This window comes from Diorhabda sublineata, chromosome X (assembly GCF_026230105.1).
Source record: "Diorhabda sublineata isolate icDioSubl1.1 chromosome X, icDioSubl1.1, whole genome shotgun sequence".
NCBI classification, from domain to species: domain Eukaryota; kingdom Metazoa; phylum Arthropoda; class Insecta; order Coleoptera; family Chrysomelidae; genus Diorhabda; species Diorhabda sublineata.
Genome location: NC_079485.1, coordinates 1,450,871 through 1,469,220, shown reverse-complemented (window position 1 = coordinate 1,469,220; position 18,350 = coordinate 1,450,871). Strand labels below are relative to the sequence as shown.

The 18,350-nt window shown below is 30.8% G+C and overlaps 2 protein-coding genes across 2 annotated transcripts; one reads left to right on the top strand and one right to left on the bottom strand.

Annotated features, from left to right (window-relative positions):
* Window positions 1-13,533: 13,533 nt before the first annotated feature.
* LOC130451461 (zinc finger protein 501-like) lies at window positions 13,534-16,231 on the bottom strand. Its single transcript, XM_056790481.1, has 4 exons — window positions 15,996-16,231; window positions 15,343-15,871; window positions 14,841-15,248; window positions 13,534-14,710 (listed from the first exon to the last, which is right to left on the bottom strand). The coding sequence occupies exons 1-4, from the start codon at window positions 16,119-16,121 to the stop codon at window positions 14,451-14,453; spliced, it is 1,323 nt and encodes a 440-aa protein (XP_056646459.1). The 5' UTR covers window positions 16,122-16,231; the 3' UTR covers window positions 13,534-14,450.
* Window positions 16,232-16,650: 419 nt separating this feature from the next.
* LOC130451155 (rRNA methyltransferase 3, mitochondrial) lies at window positions 16,651-18,255 on the top strand. The gene has a single exon (XM_056789983.1). It carries the CDS (start codon window positions 16,708-16,710, stop codon window positions 17,920-17,922), a length of 1,215 nt encoding a protein of 404 aa, XP_056645961.1. The 5' UTR covers window positions 16,651-16,707; the 3' UTR covers window positions 17,923-18,255.
* The last annotated feature ends 95 nt before the right edge of the window (window positions 18,256-18,350 follow it).

Genomic DNA, 18,350 nt, shown 5'->3' with positions numbered 1-18,350 from the left:
TTATATATCTGCATCTCGTCGAAACTTGTATCGAGCCGTAACGATCTAGTGTAGATAAGGTTGTCGAAGTGCTTAGTTTCCAACACAGAGATCGGAGGTTCGAATACTGTGTCGAACAAAATTTAGATTAAATAAGCCACTTATCCTTCGTCCAAGGGAGAGTTACAGACAAACAAGGTTACAAACAAACTCAAAAACCAACAAACAAACCCACATAAAGGTGAAGCTCATATAAGCGTGTTAAAAATGAGTACATAGAAGTAACTGCACCGCAGTATAAGAAAATAAGGTTCAAAGTACGTTGGCGTGTTGGAAATGGAATAGCAAAAAACTAGAACAGTATCAATATTTCTTTCACAAGTTTTTGGTAAAACGAGTGCTTTTTATTTAATATCATATTTTGCGGTTTGCGGGATATGACTCAGCATCCTATAGATATGTTGCTGAGCAATAATCGAAAAGCTGGTATACGTAGCAGTTTTCGAACAGGCGGAATAATACAATTTTGGTATTGAAATGTCACCCCTAACTACACCATTACAATGTATGTCGAACTTTTCCGATTGAAAAACATTGATGGACTAATGTTTTTCTAACTACGAAATTTCACACAAAATATTAGTCAAAATCTGTGATTACGAAGCTTCTAGGATTAATGGCCTTTCGCCTACCACAAATATGTTGAAAAACGTTTCCTTATAATTTACGACTGCTTTTTAATTCACAATAAAAATAAAAAACTGTTCATCGATTCCACCGTTGTCATCGACTGACATATTTCAAGACTATAATAATATTTGTTTTTTTTACGTATCAGTCATCTGTCTTTGTTGTCTACGGGAAATGTCACTTTGTATGAACAATACGAATTCCAACTCCAATTTAACGACAGTAACATTCGAAATTGTTTCTTATATACTTTTTTTATTCCTTATACAAAAAACAAGACAAAAGAGCATGGAATAAGACGTATTGAAAGGGATGATTGGACAAAGCACTTTTGTATTGTTGCTTAAACTTCGATTTTTGACCATTAAAAGGAACGTCTACGAACAAGATTTTGATGAAAGGATTTCATAGTAATTCTTTGTTTTATTCAAATCATTAAAATATACCGGCGCATTGCTTTTATAAATATCCAATATATTTCTCTTTCAATACAGGGTAAAAAATAACAATTAGGAATATCGCACTTCGTATTCGGTAGCACATTTTAGGGCGGGTATCTCATAAATAATTTTCCAATGTTCACTTTGTTTATTACATAATCATACACCATATTCTATTAATAGTGTGAACGCAAAGTTTAGTAAACTCTTCAGTACCCAAAACACACGCACGCACACCCACATACACGCACACACACGCGCACACACCACAAACACCACACACACGTACACACACACACACACACACACACACACACACACACACACACACACACACACACACACACACACACACACACACAAGCACACACACACACACACACACACACACACCCAATTCGGATGCTTCGAAAATTGCAACCCTGCTTTCAATTAGCTATTTTCAACTACGTAGTTCAAAATGAAATTTGTAATGGTTTAATCAATACTGAATCTCTCATTAAATGGATAATTTCAATATTAACCCAGTTGAAGTGCTATCGGGTTGCCTTCACTGAAAGCTACGTTGTTCTAAGGCTTAATTATAAAATAACAATGAGGAATTCTAGAGGTTGGATGGGTATGATTTAAATATAGTTAGAACGAGTGAAAATCTCAAAGAATAATATATTAAGAATATATTCCTATTTTCAGATAATTCTCATTCACTTACAATATACCCTTTAAATTGTCAACTATTCATTCAATAGACTGCTTTGTGGCATTAGGAAAGGTGCTCGTGGTTTTAACTTAACATATTACGTATTTAACACAACCATCTATTTTCCTAAATTTTGCTAGATTCGATTCAATTGTGTCCGCAGGATATTTTTTGAAGGACAATCAGATATATAGAAACGCTGGAGCGTAAAATGGTCTCTCACTAAGCAGGGTGGTTTAAGGATCCTTTTCTGTGTGAAATAAACACGTGAAACCAGATTTATCAAGAAATTTTGTTTGTAGATTTCCAAAAAGCGTTTAATTCAGTTATTAAGAAAAATATGGCGAAGGCTTTAGGGGAAAAGAAAAATGAAGGAGTCTGATTGCAATGACTATGTTAGTGAATTAGTGAGACAAGGTGACTCACTAAATGCAATATTATAGGTAGAGCACATGAGAAATGTGAAAAAAGAGATTTAAGAAGCAGCGAAGGTCGAATACGAGGCGCCAAATATTAAAGAAACTTGCAACTGATCGAGATGTGGGAAACAATTCAAGAAAGAAAAAATAAATTAACTAAGAATAATTATGAAAGGAAAAAGCGAAGAGGAATACAATTTAAAATATTGGCAGAGCTTATCATCCATACAAGATGTTGAAAAACGCAGAACAAAATGAATATTTGTAAAATAATGATAAGACTAATACAAATATATGGAGCAGAATTGATTACAATGATGAAAAGAATAGCGGGAAGAAGTATAATAATGATAATATTACAGATAGCGTATGAGTAAGAAGAATAAAAACACAAAGAATGAAATGGCTAGGTACCATTTGTAGAGAGTAGAAGAAAACAAAAAAGCATAGTATGACTACAATGGGATTCGGAAGATATACGAAGAAGAAAATCCAGATCAAAATGGTTAAAAATAGTAAATGAGAACCTGAGCAATGAAAATAAAAGACCAATGACGGGACCGCATGAAGAATAATGAGCGATAAAATAGAATGATGGAGGATAGGATCTAGAAAGCACTGCGTGTCTCAATATTATAGTAATATGGCACCTCATTACGTGCGCCAATGTTCCACTACGCGACTGCGATCGAAAAATCAAGAGATTGGCTGATTTGCCACTACTGAATATTCACCCAAAGTTTATCTACACAATTATTGGGTTATGTGAGGTAAAGTAAGTCTTTTGAAACTGTTTGGGATCGTTATGAAAGGTCGTTCATATCCACGTTTCACTTATTTGCATTTTGTTTAGCTTTCAGATAATTGGATACTCAAATGATAATTCGATGGCATATAGTAATACGTTTGCAAGTTTCCATAAACGCTATTATCAACCAAAACAGTGAAAAGTTCATTCAGTTATTTTTCGTTTGCATGACTTGGAATACAAAACAGCCAACCTTTCTATTAAAAGAATTGTGGGTAACTAAAGGGATGTAATCCAATATTCGTCGCGGTATTAGCCACATGTTGTCGAATTATTAAAGATTACAGTAGGAACTGCAAAGTTTATACACGTAGGTTGCTGGGTTTCAACCAATACAATCAATTACGAATGAAAAATATTTGTTTTGTAACATTGACCGACTGGTAGTACTTTTTATTGAACACTATAGTATTATAAGAACGATTTTATATGTTATTCATAATTTAGCAGAAACCATTTTCTGATTTATATAAAAATGTATCTGATGCTATAGTTAACAAGGTATTTTATCGATCTTTTTATTGCAAATACTTTTCCAATTTATTTTTACATCACAAGGAAACAAGTAAGTAAACTAATTGCTTTTCTCGAGTCGAAGCAAAACTTTTCTAAATATCCGATTTGATATTTTTCTGAATACCCGTTAATTAGATCAGTTTTCTCGTTTTACTAACGAACTAACAGAAATTAGTTTGCAGAAAGTTAAAACTCCAATGAAATAAGTACATTCGTGAGTTAGTAAAACTTTTACAGAATGTAAGTGCTGCTGATGAAGTGAAAATTATTGCATTCTGTTTAACCTCCTCTTACTAATACCATATCAAATATATATCGAAGATAATATGGAAGACGTTTCGACTGTTCTTTTTGTCTCTTTTTCGTGTATTTTTTTTTTTTTTAATTTGATACTATTAATACTTTTCTAGTTTTTAGAGTTGGATCAATGCATTAATAAGAAAACTGATTTAAATAATCTTAGTGTAATTCTATAAAAATTCAACGCCATTACCAACCAACAAACCTCACCTAACAAATAAATTCCAACTTTACTTATAAAGACCTAACCTATAAAATTTATTGTCATTTATATTCTAGCCTATGAATATTCAATTACATTCATAACGACCTAACCTATTGAAATTTAATGTTTTCCATAAATTTACCAATCAATATTGAACATCATTCACTACAACTTACCCTAATCTAACCTATAAAAATGCAACGTCATTCATAATCTAACCAATCAAAAATTAATGAAAATTCTTATAGTAACCAGAATCAATATTTCAATTAATTAATATTTCTATCAGTCGATTTGAATAGTGAATTCTGAATTCCATGAGTTTAAAAATTTTTACAAACATTAATAATATCAAAAATCATTGGAAATCTTAATTAATTATTGTAAGTAAAATTTTATTATTGTTATACATTTATATATATATATATATATATATATATATATATATATATATATAAATATATTAAAGTTAGTCCATTTTGGTGTTTCGTTGCCACGTTCCCAATAAGAAACCTTTATTTGTAAATGAGATGATGTTTAATATGTTTTTTTATCTACTTTTTACTCATTTTGATCTTTTCTTTTGTGGTTTCTTTATAATTTTGTCTTCTTTCTTTGACAATCGAATTATTTTTTGATGGTCCTCGTTCTAATTTTAAAAGTCATGATGATCCACTTATTTGCGTGTATTATACCTATTGAATGTAAAAAGTAACGGAAAGTGTAATTAAGCAAGCCAATTTGTAGTTTGTCTTTTTGTTTATACACAATAAATGAGCGTACATCGTTGATTTATCTCGAATAAATTTCTTAGTTGTTTCAAGTTAATTTTTTTTTCGCTCCACCCTGGTCGGACGAGCTTTAAAGTAAGTATAAGTAGTCTGTTATGAACAAACAGTAAGAAAATATGAAAACTTTTAATAATCCATCAGACGAGAGTTCGTAAAAGATCTCGAAACTTCAGAACAACTTATATTGTTATTACAACTTCTTGACAGGATCGTAACAGGACTTTAATGACTATTTGTATCAGTTGCGAAGGACTCGGTAACCATGAACGAACCCTTTGATGGAATTAAATCACAACAACCAATTGATGCTTCAGATTAAAAAGGACTTTGGAACTCGAGTATGCTTAAAGCGTATCATGCACGAGGCAAAACTTCACCTTCACGAAGATAACTTAGTATATCACAACGTGTAGAATGCTGCTTTGATCCTATCATAATTGGAGTAAATATTGATAATAATAGTTGTTTCAAATTAACGTCAGATTTGAAATAAATAAAAAGTTTTATCATTAAATGGGATTCTATGGTAAAAAAGTTAAATATTGGATAATACATATATTTATTCACGCTTTTAAATATAGAGGGTTTCAAAAAAATATGGCGAAAGGATTATTATAGTAGCAATTACTTATAATGTTTCATCTACTTTAACTAGTATGTTTTTTAATTTTAACATAAGCACCATCCCAATTTGATAATTCATCCTTTTACATTATGGGTTTCTACGTTGTTATTCTTCGAATTCTACTTTTCATCTATCCAACTTTACATTGCAAGTTGTTTCACCTCCATTTTGTTCATTATTTCCTTATCTTTCTTTCGATGTCCCATTCTCACTTGGTATTTCATTATACTGTAGATTAGTAGGAGTGCTGGCACGAATTTTTAGATAGATATTTGAGGTAAGCTGAAAACCTGTCCTAACATGGAAGATTCTTAATTTGGTGGGAATTTATAATTGACAGGTAATCTGACAAATCATGTATAGGTGCAAGAAACTCCTCTTCCGATGTCAATGTGACATTTAGATAGAAGTTTTGTATCAAACCGCTAAATCTGCAATTGTCAAATGTTTTGAAAAATAACACAAATGCACCCATGCACCAAAAATTGTTGATGTTTTTTTGCTGCATATAATGCACGACATACGTGCAGCATTTGGCGGTATTTTCACCAATGTATCTTTCCATCTAAAAGGGTTACAGATGAAATGGTAACATTTATTGGTAATACCCTAATGAAGTTTAACTATGATTCGTGTTATTCATTTTTTGTGGAAAATAATGTAGGTGAAAAACTTCAGATACAAACGTATTGATACTTAGAAATAAGAATCAGCTTTAAAGTGATGACCTCAAAGTTTTTATGAAGTATGGCACTTGAAACCAAAAGGTACATTTTACCTGTTTTTTTCCATCAAGAGGATGCGATTATAATTCATCATTTTTTCAAAAAGGTAAGGTAAGACCGTATAAAATATTGATAAAAAATAAATGTTATCAATAAGCTTTAACAGATCTAGGAGTTGCGCATTTTACTGCTTCGCGCAATGGAATTTTGCCAATTTTGGAAGCATTTGTTTGTGAAGTTTATGCATATTGGCGAATACATACTCAACTCTTTGACACCGGACACGAGGCTTGTACACTTAATAAGGATAAAAATTCGCGCCAGCTTTCAGACTGGATCTTACTCCTCACTTTCATATCAATCAATGTCTCGATATCGATTTATTTATACAATGATATTATTAACTTACGCCCTCTGGATATTCTTTTTCTGTTTGAAAGTAATCTAGTATTTGTGCTTGCTCTCTCCTTCCAATATTTTCAACAGTTTATTATCATTAATTTCGTTTTAATTGCACTTGTTTCCATTTCAAAAAACAACAAAAAATATTTAACTGTACACCGTATATTAAATCATTTGCCCGAATCAGTATATCTTTTTATATAAAACATCCCCAGACAAGAGGCAATAATAAATGAACGTTTGTTCAATTCCCGCCCATTCCACGTCGACAGTTCTAGCAGTCGATACGTTTTGCCAAACGTAATTTATGAACATTGGACTGTCCACCCACAAGATTAAGTGCAAATACCTCGATATTCAAAGTTTGTTCAGTTATTTGCGTTTTAATCTCCTTCCGAAACACAATTTACGAGGTATCTTAAAGCTGAATATTCCTAGATAAATGTACAACGTGGAAACAATTTAGTTAAAGGATGAATTTATAATTTATATCGATTATTCGCAGTGAAAATAATTGACTCAACGGAGTAAGTGTAATAAAAACGCGGGTAATTATACACTTTCACGGTCACCTGGTTTTTTGGCTCTAGAAAATCGAAAAATGGATGGATTTTAATGATCTTGGTCTCAAAATGTTCCATTTTACGGCGGATTTATGAAAAAAATTAGTAGAAATAGCTGGAATGAAAATTTCTCATAGTTTTACTGTTTTAAATCGTAAAAAAAACGGTTTTGCAAAATAATCCTTTACAAAAAATTATCTCATTATCAGATAAAGTTCTTATATTTTTTTTGTATTCTACATAAATTGATAAACAATTTAAAAAAAAAATCCAAAAAGAATGATTTTTTCAGTTTTTATAGCTTAAAATGAAATCGATGAGAAACAATCAATTTTCGTGAATAGTTTCGTACTATATTCTTCAATGTTAATAGTTTTTGGACAATTAAAAATCGAAAAATAGATAAATTTTATAATTTTGGTCTCAAAATGTTCCATTTTACGACGGATTTATGAAAACCACGGGGGTAGTAGCTGAATTTGCGGTTTTTAATAGTTTTAAACCTTAAATAGTAGAAAAACTTTTTTTTTATAAATCCGCCGTAAAATGGAACATTTTGAGACCAAAATTATAAAATTTATCTATTTTTCGATTTTCTAGATCCAACCTAACCTAACCTAACCAAAAAACCAGGTGACCGCGGAAGTGTATAATTACCATAATTTTTTGTAAAGGATTATTTTGCAAAACCGTTTTTTTTACGATTTAAAACAGTAAAACTATGAGAAATTTTCATTCCAGCTATTTCTACTAATTTTTTTTATAAATCCGTCGTAAAATGGAACATTTTGAGACCAAGATCATTAAAATCCATCCATTTTTCGATTTTCTAGAGCCAAAAAACCAGGTGACCGTGAAAGTTTATAATTACCAAAACTCGAAATAAGTTACAGATGAAATAGTTTTTAATGCATAATAAGTTGTTCGTTTTTTTTTTCTATACTAGCAAAGAAAACTCAATTTTTGGTCATAATATATTTTATTTCAATCATAGTCACCTTTACGAGCAATACAATCATCGTTCAAAAGTATAAGTTTGTTTTAGAAGGTAGATACATTCTAACTTAATTGAAATATATCTTCGACAAGTGGTTTAATTAAAAAGTCCCAGGGGATATAATTTGGAAAAAAAAAGAGGACAAAGAGAATGTCACAGATATTTAAGAGTAATTTTTCGAAATTACTTTATTGAAAACATTCAATCTGCTATTTAAAAATAGTATATTACATAACGAGATAAGAAAGTGACACGAACTTTAACAACACACGAGCGTAAAAGAATTACTTCGTATCGAGTTGTGTACGTTGTTTTCCAACGAACTATGATGTATTACACTCGTTTTTGTATCGCACAAAATGAGCTTAAAGTACTTTAACTCCCTCTTATGGAAAAGCAAATCTTCACATACCAACGAAAATTAACACCCGGTTTCGTCAAATTTAGTTTGAAATGCTGAATTTCACGTACAACGTCCAAAAACTATTTGTTTGATCTATTATGTAATTTCGACTGAATAAGAAGTTCTTTTAGATACTGGTGTTGCACTGACATTTTTCATTACGATTGCACCATTGTGAGATTTCAAATGAAACAGTAAAGATGAGTAATATTTTTTTTTTCTTTTTTGAGATATTGAAAACCATTTTTTGAAGTGAATATACATCAGTTTTTTTTTAACTTTTCACTCTTTTCTACGAATGTACGGGAATATTTCTACACGCATTAAACTTTTTTGTGTTTTCTAATGTGGCAAATATTATCAAATCCATCATTTTCGTAAGGGGGCGTAGGGAAACCAAATCCTTCAGCGGTGGTTAGTTCTAGTACGATCTTTGCTAAATTAAAAATAGATACATCGTGTAAAAAATATTATTATGGGAAAACGTTTTTATACAAATCGCTAGCAGTTTTTATAGTTTTATACATTTCAGATTTGATCTAATATCCGGTGAGTGATCAAAGTTTAATGGAATTACTAGTGTACACAGGAGTTGATAATAGTGAATGATGAAAACATTATGGTATATGCATGTACCCTAGAATTTAGTACGTTTCATAACCACCATAACCAACAGGTATTTTAGTTATAATAAAACGGCCATTTCTGTCGCACATTATCATGTTCGTTTAAATGGGTGATTCGTGCACGTTTTAGAAACCGCGCTTTATCCGTTCAGTAACTGTATGCCACTATCTCATATTTTATCTAAAACTACATTATGCATTTGCATGTTATAATTGTAAAACACAATCTGCATGGACTGCTGATATACTTGTACCCTCGGTTTAATATATTTTGTGTGTAGTTCTTCGTTTTATTGTGCAAATTATGCGGTAGAGTACTGCGGAGAGATCCAATCTACACATTCAGACTAATTTTGAAAAATGACAATGAATATTACTCGTTACCAGGGCTTCTTTTAATATCTTTATTTTTTCAAATTAATAACATTTAATGTATTTGAAATTAAGCATATGCTACCTTACTTCATATCATCAAATGACACATTTTTGTCTTCTGCCAATAATTTGAAGATAATATGATTTGTTGATGTCTACATACGATAAGTATAGATAGCACTATTTCAAAAAATATAATTGAAAGATATGTATTTATTAAGACAAACATCAGACATCATATTCGTATCCCAGAAACCCTGGTAGCGCTTTTTTATGGCGTGTAAGTCCTGTTCAAACACTCATATCTGCTAAATTTTCCGGAAACCTGCCGAGGTGACTATGGAGGGAGTTTCATGTCCATACTGCACCCCATATTTTTAAATTCTAACAACTGTTCATGCCTTTAGTTCTAACTCAGTGATAGAATTTAAAAAAATGAGTATATTTCGTAAATTTTCCAACTTGGGGACCATCAAAAATACCGGCTTCAATCTTTTCCATAGTGAGCTGAATAAATTTTTGGCAAATTTAAGAGAAGTTGTTCCCGTTTTATCTATTATTTAACAAACTGTTTCGTAATGCCTAGATTTATATGTAATGGTGCTACTAATGAATTCTGGACTATATTATTCTTTCTGGTCACCATATTTTCTCTCATTGGTCAGTTTATTTTTACCCAATACTCTTGTTTAGCTCTACTGTCCCAAAGACCTATCAAACAGGGTGTAACCACTTTGTTGGGGCAGAAAAATTTTACCATTTTTGAATCGACACAAATTTGCCACTTATTGTATTTTATTTTGTTCAAGACTATCGAAATGTTACAATATTCTCCCGTTAACTTTATACTGTGGGCAACAGGTACTCCAGCGTATTTATTTCCATAATATAATAGAATACATTTTAGGCTACGTTTTGATCTGTCAATGAATAAATGCCGGTCGTTTGGTTCGTATTGTTTCGAGCTCACATGTATTAACAAGTTTTCGACATCTGAACAAAAGGTAATATCGTGTTCTTCCGAAAAATAACGCCGTATTTCTTTATCTCTTTTACGATATGAATTTATTTCAGTATTTAAGGAAAACAATTTTTTTTCTTTCAGTTTTGATGCTAACAATTCTGAAGCTTGTTTAGAAAGATTTAAATCTCTAACAAGATCATCTAACTCATTTTTAGAAAAGCATTTTGGTTCATTTGATACCTTCAAAATCAGCATCATTTTGTAATTAGCTTGGTCATTCAATGCCTTGTTCTAAAGATTCAAATATATTTTTCAACACTTAATGAGTCAGGTGAGATTTGCACTGGATGTTGAACATAACTAGTACTTGGATACTTCCATTTACCTCAATTTTTAAACCGTTTACGCTCACGCTACAAAAATAACAGTCTTCGAGATTATTTCGTGATTCTCGCCAAATAGCCAGGGATCCTAATTCAAATGTATTCATTTTACAACATTTCCATAATCTTATGTATTCCACTCAAAAGTCACAAGCTCAATTGGAAGCCCAAAACTCATTTTTTTCCAAAAGCATCCCAAAATTCTTTAAATAGGTATTTTTCGCCAATACTAATATAACTTTCTAAAATCTTTCAACATTCTACGTATTATATAGCAAAAATAATTTTTAATTTCTGCAATCAACATCTCTTTGAGCTACATTATGCAAGGTACTAACCTTACCACTGTAAAAACGCCTGTTATCGATATTAATATACACGCTTAAAGGATAATTATCAAAAACAACGCAACTCGACCTATTCAAAAAATTGACAGTAGATTTGACAAAAACAAGTCATAAGTGGACGTTATCAACCACAAAATCCGCGGTAAAAAAAGTTGAATTTTGTTAACTAGTATAATAAGTAAGGTCTGTCAAAATTTGTCATTACGCGCGTGCAAACAAAATGTGAATAGAAATAATTTCCAAGTAAGATAAAAATTAAACTGAAGAAAATTTCGAGATTTTCATAGTATGATGCAGTTTCTTTTTATTCGGGAAAAATGAAGCAAAGGTTAGTACCGATTCTCAGTGACAACAAACATTCGTGTGTTAGTAATAGTTATTTGTTTCACAAATTTTGAGCGAGTATGAGAAAATGTTTTCACACAAGTTCAACACAATGTTTTTGACGATCATTCAAAAAACTTCAACATTTAAAAAGAGAACGAAATTATTACCGTAATTATTTATAATATAATATAATATTGCCTTTTAAGTTTTTACAATCGAACAATAGGTGGCGTTAAAGACATGTATGAGTAAGTTGTTGAAAACAAACGTTTAAAGAAGCAAGTTTGTGCAAAAAAGGAAATCACACAGGAAGGCTTGCATTGCACGATTAGGCTTTATTCAAAAACAATGCAGAGAATCGCTTCATGCACTATTTAAAATTGGTCAACAGAATTTCGTCATGGTCGTGCGTCTATCAGTGATGAATGTCGAAAAGATCAGCCAAAATGAGTCGTCATACCGAGAAACATCGATGCTGTGCGCAACGTGATCAAAGAAGATCGGCATGTGGCTTACAAACAGGTAGAGTCGCCTCTTAGGATATCGTAGACTGCAATACTATCAACTTTAAATGCATAAAGCACGTCAAACAACTGAACATTTGTAGGAGGAGAAGAAAAACATCAAATTAATGTCTCATTGCCCCTGCATTCACCCGGTTTATCGTCTGATGACTTTTTCTTGTTCCCACTGTCAAACAGAAGATTCGCGGACACCTCAAGAAGCTGACTTTCAAAATCATGTTTCTACGATATTAGCTTCAAAGTGAGAAATATGATTCCAGAATTGGTGTCAGCTTATGCAAAAATATATAGACCTTAAAGTTAATGATGACGTCAGAAGTGAGGTTATTAGTCAGTACGGTGTCAGAAGACAGGATTTAGGAATTTTAGGACAATTAATTAAGTTACTAATATCAATAACTTTAGTATTTCTTTCAATGTTCCTGTAAGTTACAGCACAGAGGTTTCGTTAAACGTTGTGACTATTAAAGTTGAAATATCAAGAGTTTTCAGCATATTGATAGGAATTTGTTGCCCTCACAATTTTTACACTAGCAACACAAAATACAATTTATTCTCGCACAGAACTATATAATGTAAAGATTAACTTCTTTGCAAGATTTATGCTTGACGATTATGGGGTCGGTCCCAAAAAACAAACTATTGAAAATCTATCATTATTAATTGGATAGTACAATATTCTGAACAGTAGTTATATACAGTCGCACAACAATGTCCACGGTCTGGCACTTAAAGGAACTAACATAAAGACTTATTGGTAACAACAATAGTTTTTTCTAAAACTGAGAAAATACATCTTCCAGTATTACGCTTTATAAAGTCATAGTAGCCTTTCGCTTATTCAAACTCAAATCAAAGTTTATAATAAAGTTTGTTATGAACTAGAAATTTCCCCATGTTTATTTTTGAGTCTCATTTTATGAAGAACTAAAACTTTTATTATCTAGTCTACCAATCTCCTTTAGAGGCGCCAATTAGATGATTCAATACAAAATAACAAATTGTTTAGAATACATATTTCCGTACATTACTATTAGAATTATTTTGACCATACTTCTGAGTACAGCTTCCGTAGAAGAAAGTTGAAAATTATTAAAAATTAACAAACAATATCAGACAGAACCGAAGCATATTAGCTGCAAAAATGAATACGAATCCTTATTACACGACTTCAGTAAAGCCAAAAGCCAATCGGGTGTGTTAAGGTTGCGGTAAGAAATTTTATTACCAAACACTCAGAAAATTGTAAATCGCCAATATATTAAGCAGCTAACAAATAAGTTTGAAATCACACAGATGAAGTTTATCAGACAATCTATCAGACCTTGGGCATCCAGTGTATGAGCATCTTATGTTCATCTAATTGGAAAACCACATAAATTTGAGCCTTATAAAATAAAATTGGTACATGACTTGAATCAAGATGATATTGATAATCGGCTTTAATTTTGTGAACAATTTAGTAACATTCAAAAATAACCCACATAAACTGTACAATACGTATTTTTCCAACAAGTGTATATTTCAAATGGTGATGTTATGACTTATATTCAACAAACTAGTTCAATCTAAAGTATCTACAAAGTTTTTCAATAAATTGTAAAAAAAAAGTTGAATTTTTGTGTGTACATAAATAAATTACCTTTCAAATGATGCATCACTTAACTACACTTGTTATTTAAGAAAAATTGTAGAATCATTTGACATAATATTTGAAATTTTGTATAAACTCTTGTTTCCCAAGTATCTCATGATTCAAGTTGTTGGTAGACTGTGTATAAATTTGCTGTATAAACAAGAACGGAAATATACACATGGACTATCAACAACACAAATGCTACAGAAGACAGAGTGTCAAACAATATGAGTACAAATATAACCCTATATGACACTACATAAAAAATAGATAGTCATAGGAGGATAAGAAATTTTAAATATTGCCAAATAAAATGTGTCAATGAGGCCCAGATATAGAATTTGTGCCAAAGAAATTAGGTGATGCAGAAAAAACTGTGATGGGCACGAATGAAGAAAAATTTTAATAAAGAAATAAAGTCCTTTGAGTATCTGTAAAATAGAATACTAAATATACAACGTGGTCCAGAATTATATGGATTAATTGCTAGAGCTGACAGTAAATATAAGGGAACTACTTTTTACAAATGAAAAATAATGGAGAGAAAACCGTTTGAAAAACCTTATTTTTTCAAATACTTGCTAAATGATTTTGAGTATGGAGTTCATATTTTGGGAGGGATTAGATATTATTATATGGATATAATTATGTGAATCTGTATGTTAAGTTAACAAAAAAATGATGAATAAATGACTAACACTTTTATTATGTTTTATGAAACCCTTTTATATGTTTCTTCATACTTCCAGAATCATAAAATCCCCTGGAACATATCATACAATGATAAGGTGTTTCCCCTGTATGTATTCTTATGTGAGATTTAAGATTGCTAGCCTGAGAAAAACTTTTGTTACAATATGTACATTTGAATGGTTTCAATCCTAAATGGAGCATTTCATGACGTTTGAGGTGTGGTTTCTGTTTAAAAGTTTTATTACACTGTTCACATTTATGCAGACGTTCGCCTGAAACAAAAAGAATCATTGAGTTACTTTGAATGAATTATCAAAAAGAAGTCCTACTCATTCTAAGTAATTAGTAATCAGATTCTCATTTAACTTAACACATCCAAAATATATATATGAATATACTAACCTGTATGTATTATTAAATGATTGTTATATGAAGAAGGTTGGCTAAATTTTTTCCCACATTCTTTACATTCATATGGTTTTTCACCAGAATGAATCTTCAAATGAATATCTAAATAACATTTTTTCAAGAAATCTTTACCACAAATAGTGCACAAGAACTCTTTCTTGCCTTTGTGTATAACCATATGACTTTGCAGCACATATTTGGAAGAGAATTTCTTGTGACAAATATTACAGCAGTCTTCAAAACTTTCGTTAGTTGTTTTGTGTTCTTGTAAGTGTTCCTTATATTCCCGGCGACTAGTGAATGCCTTTCCACAATGCCTACATGGAAAATATATGGCACAATTTGGTTTTTTAAATGAATGAATTTTCAAATGATATTTCTTTCTTTCAAGTCTTGCAAAATCTATAAATATAAATAAAAGTATGGTAAATATTCTCTTAATTCCAGAGGAACTATGTAGTAAGCATAGTTGCTCTGAAACAGATTAAATTAATACCTCTTCCACAGATTTCACATCTATATGGTTTCAATCCTTTATGAATTGATCGGTCATGCCTAGAAAGATTCTGGGAAAATTTAAATTTCTTGCCACAGAGCTTACATTCATATGGTAATTCTCCAAAATGTTCTGCCATTATATGTGCTTTTCTTTTATACTGGAAACTGAATTGCTTTCCACAAAAGGAACAGAAATATTTTTTTAATTTGCAGGTTTCATTATCCTTAAAGTGATCTGTGAACAGGTCATGGGTGGCAAATGGTGTATTACAATACTGGCATGTTAATTGATTTGGTTCTTGTTTGATATTTTTTAATTGATTATTGCCATCTCTTTCCTTGAATATATCATTATCATTAGCTTCATTGTCTGATATTTCATTACTGCTATGTGTATGTTTGGCTTGTGATATAAGTTTCAATTGAGAGTCAACTAATTTCACCCTCAAAAAAAATATTTCAGTCTCTTGAAGTATTTTTATACAAGCTATACAGATATTCTCAGGTAAGTTGTTATACTCGTCAACCTGAAATTGAAATCAATACAGATATAGTTATCACCATGTAAAGTATCCAACAACGTGTTTTCATTTATGGATGAATTTTGCTAAAATATCCACAGTTTATTAGAATCTCCTCATTTTCACTTACCTGAATATCGATAAAAAGTTTAAATTTATTTTTCAGTGGTTCCTCAAAATGTTGTAGATTTTCTCGCGATAAACATAAACGACAAATAAAAGGAAAGTCTGAAAATGAAATATTCAAGTTGTCCATTTAAATAAGAAAACGTGAGCCTTTGAAAGTTGTATTTTCAAATAACTAAATAAATAAAGATAAACAACACAACAAAATTGACTTTTATTGACAGTATTGACACTTCAGTCTTCTGTTTGTGTCAGTCTCAGTATACTATTTCTAAGATTATTGTTATCAAATTCTAAGTCGTGTGCATTTTAAACACTGATAATCATAACTCTATAATCCTTCATTTTTTAAAAGGTCAATATTCATTTTACCGAGGTAATCATTTTCCAAAATAGCTGACAGAAAAAAATATTAAATTCCAATTCACATAAAACAATAAAACGTGGAAAAATGCTTAGTTACTGTTTTCATAAAAAAATAAGTACAATATTCTCACAATATGACAATAGAAAATATACTTATAAAGTATAATATCTATACTATAAATAATCTCTTCCAGAATGAATGTGTTGTATAGGCAATCAAAATTACAAAATTGTATAGCTGGTTACATATACTCAGTAATAGGTGTTGCTTGCGATCCAAGTAAATTGAATGTAAGTACTTATAAAACAGAAGAAGTATATAATCATAAAATTGTTGTAAATCTCTGAAAATGTTTAATAAAATAAAAATTTTATTATTATCCGAAAGTTTTTTAAATCTGACTCAACAGTCTCGTTGTTTGGCAAGGTGGTTTAATCGCAAACCGGTTAATGTAATTTCAAGTGAAGAATATGACGAAGAAACAGATACCCGAATAACTCAGAAAAGTAGTAAGAAAACTGCATGGAATGAGAATTATTTTTCAAATAAATCAAATGAAAAAAAGGAACCCAAAGATGTTAAACCTCTCACCATTTCAAAACGAATGCCCGTGTCAAAAGTTATTGTAGATATGTTAGAAACAACAATAGATCAAAATGGCAATTTCATATATACCAAAATGAACAATAATGATGTGCGAATAACAAAAATACTTACGGAGATCAAGTCAAATAAAGAACGGGACAAAAAAGATCTCATTCTACTTGAGGGTAAAAGATTAATCAAGGATGCATTAGATGCCAAATGCAAGTTAGAGTATTTATTATTTAGCAGATTTGATGAAGTAGAATTCTTAAGACCTTCAATTCTAAAACTTGGTGCTAAATTGTACAAAATGCCTTACCGAGAAATTCAAATGTGGTCTGATTTAGTTACCAGTCCTGGTGTGATGGGCATTTTTAAAACTCCCAACTTAGAACTCTATAAACCTAAACAAGATACTTTACCACTAACTCTCATTTGTGACAACATTCGAGAAGCTGACAATTTAGGTGCTATTTTGAGAACTAGTAGTGGAGTTGGATGTGAACAAGTACTTTTAACTAAAGGTTGTGTCAATGTTTGGGATTCAAAAGTGCTTAGGAGTGCTTGTGGTGCTCATTTCAAACTAAAAATTTTAAAGAAATGTGACTTAGAAACCATTCAAGATAACTTACCCACAGAATACAATATATTTATTGCTGACAATAAGATTGTTTCACTCAGTACTGTGGAAAAAAGTTCTGATAAACAAGTGTTATCTGAATTAGTGAGATCTATACCTCTTTTACCATATTATAGTGTAGCTTTTGATCCAAATAAACATAATGTGCTCATTGTAGGAGGGGAAACTGAAGGAATCAGTGAGCAGTCATATAAATTGGCTTCTGAACTAAAAGGTGTTAGGTTAAATATACCTTTAGGTAATAATGTTGACAGTTTAAATGTTGGTACTGCCCTGGGAATTATTGTATTTGAAATGAAAAGGCAATTTTTGATTGCAACATCTCAAGCAAGTGTTTAATCAAGCACAGTCAATTCTAATGTACTTTTGTGATCTATTTAAACTTTATGAGAATGTAAAATTTTGGAAATCACTAAAACTTTGTCCATTTTTACTTATATTTTCATATTTAAAATAAATATATCAATAAGTGAAGACTTATTCAATGTTGTCTGAATATGGTTTTTGTTTTAAAATAATTTTATCAATGGATTTATTATTGCATATGCTTTTTTCTCATAGAATATTGATTTGAATACATCAATTTCGTAGATATTATTCTTAATCATCAAGCCCTTTACAAATATTGCATATTTTCCATATACTTAGTGGACACTTTATTAAAAAAGATAAATAATTTTGTAAGTATGACCCTCTCTGCAACTGTTCTATAAATCTAAAATATTCACAATTGTTTTTTTATTAAAATTACACATGCAGGAATGGAA

Bases quoted from the DNA above. Each gene is read 5' to 3' on its own strand.
- LOC130451155 (XM_056789983.1), top strand. From the start codon at position 16,708: ATGTTTAATAAAATAAAAATTTTATTATTATCCGAAAGTTTTTTAAAT.
- LOC130451461 (XM_056790481.1), bottom strand. From the start codon at position 16,121: ATGGACAACTTGAATATTTCATTTTCAGACTTTCCTTTTATTTGTCGT. The intron at 15,872-15,995 runs GTAAGTGAAAAT...TTTCAATTTCAG, and splicing joins AACTTTTTATCGATATTCAG to GTTGACGAGTATAACAACTT. The intron at 15,249-15,342 runs GTATTAATTTAA...TTATATTTATAG, and splicing joins ATGTGAAATCTGTGGAAGAG to ATTTTGCAAGACTTGAAAGA.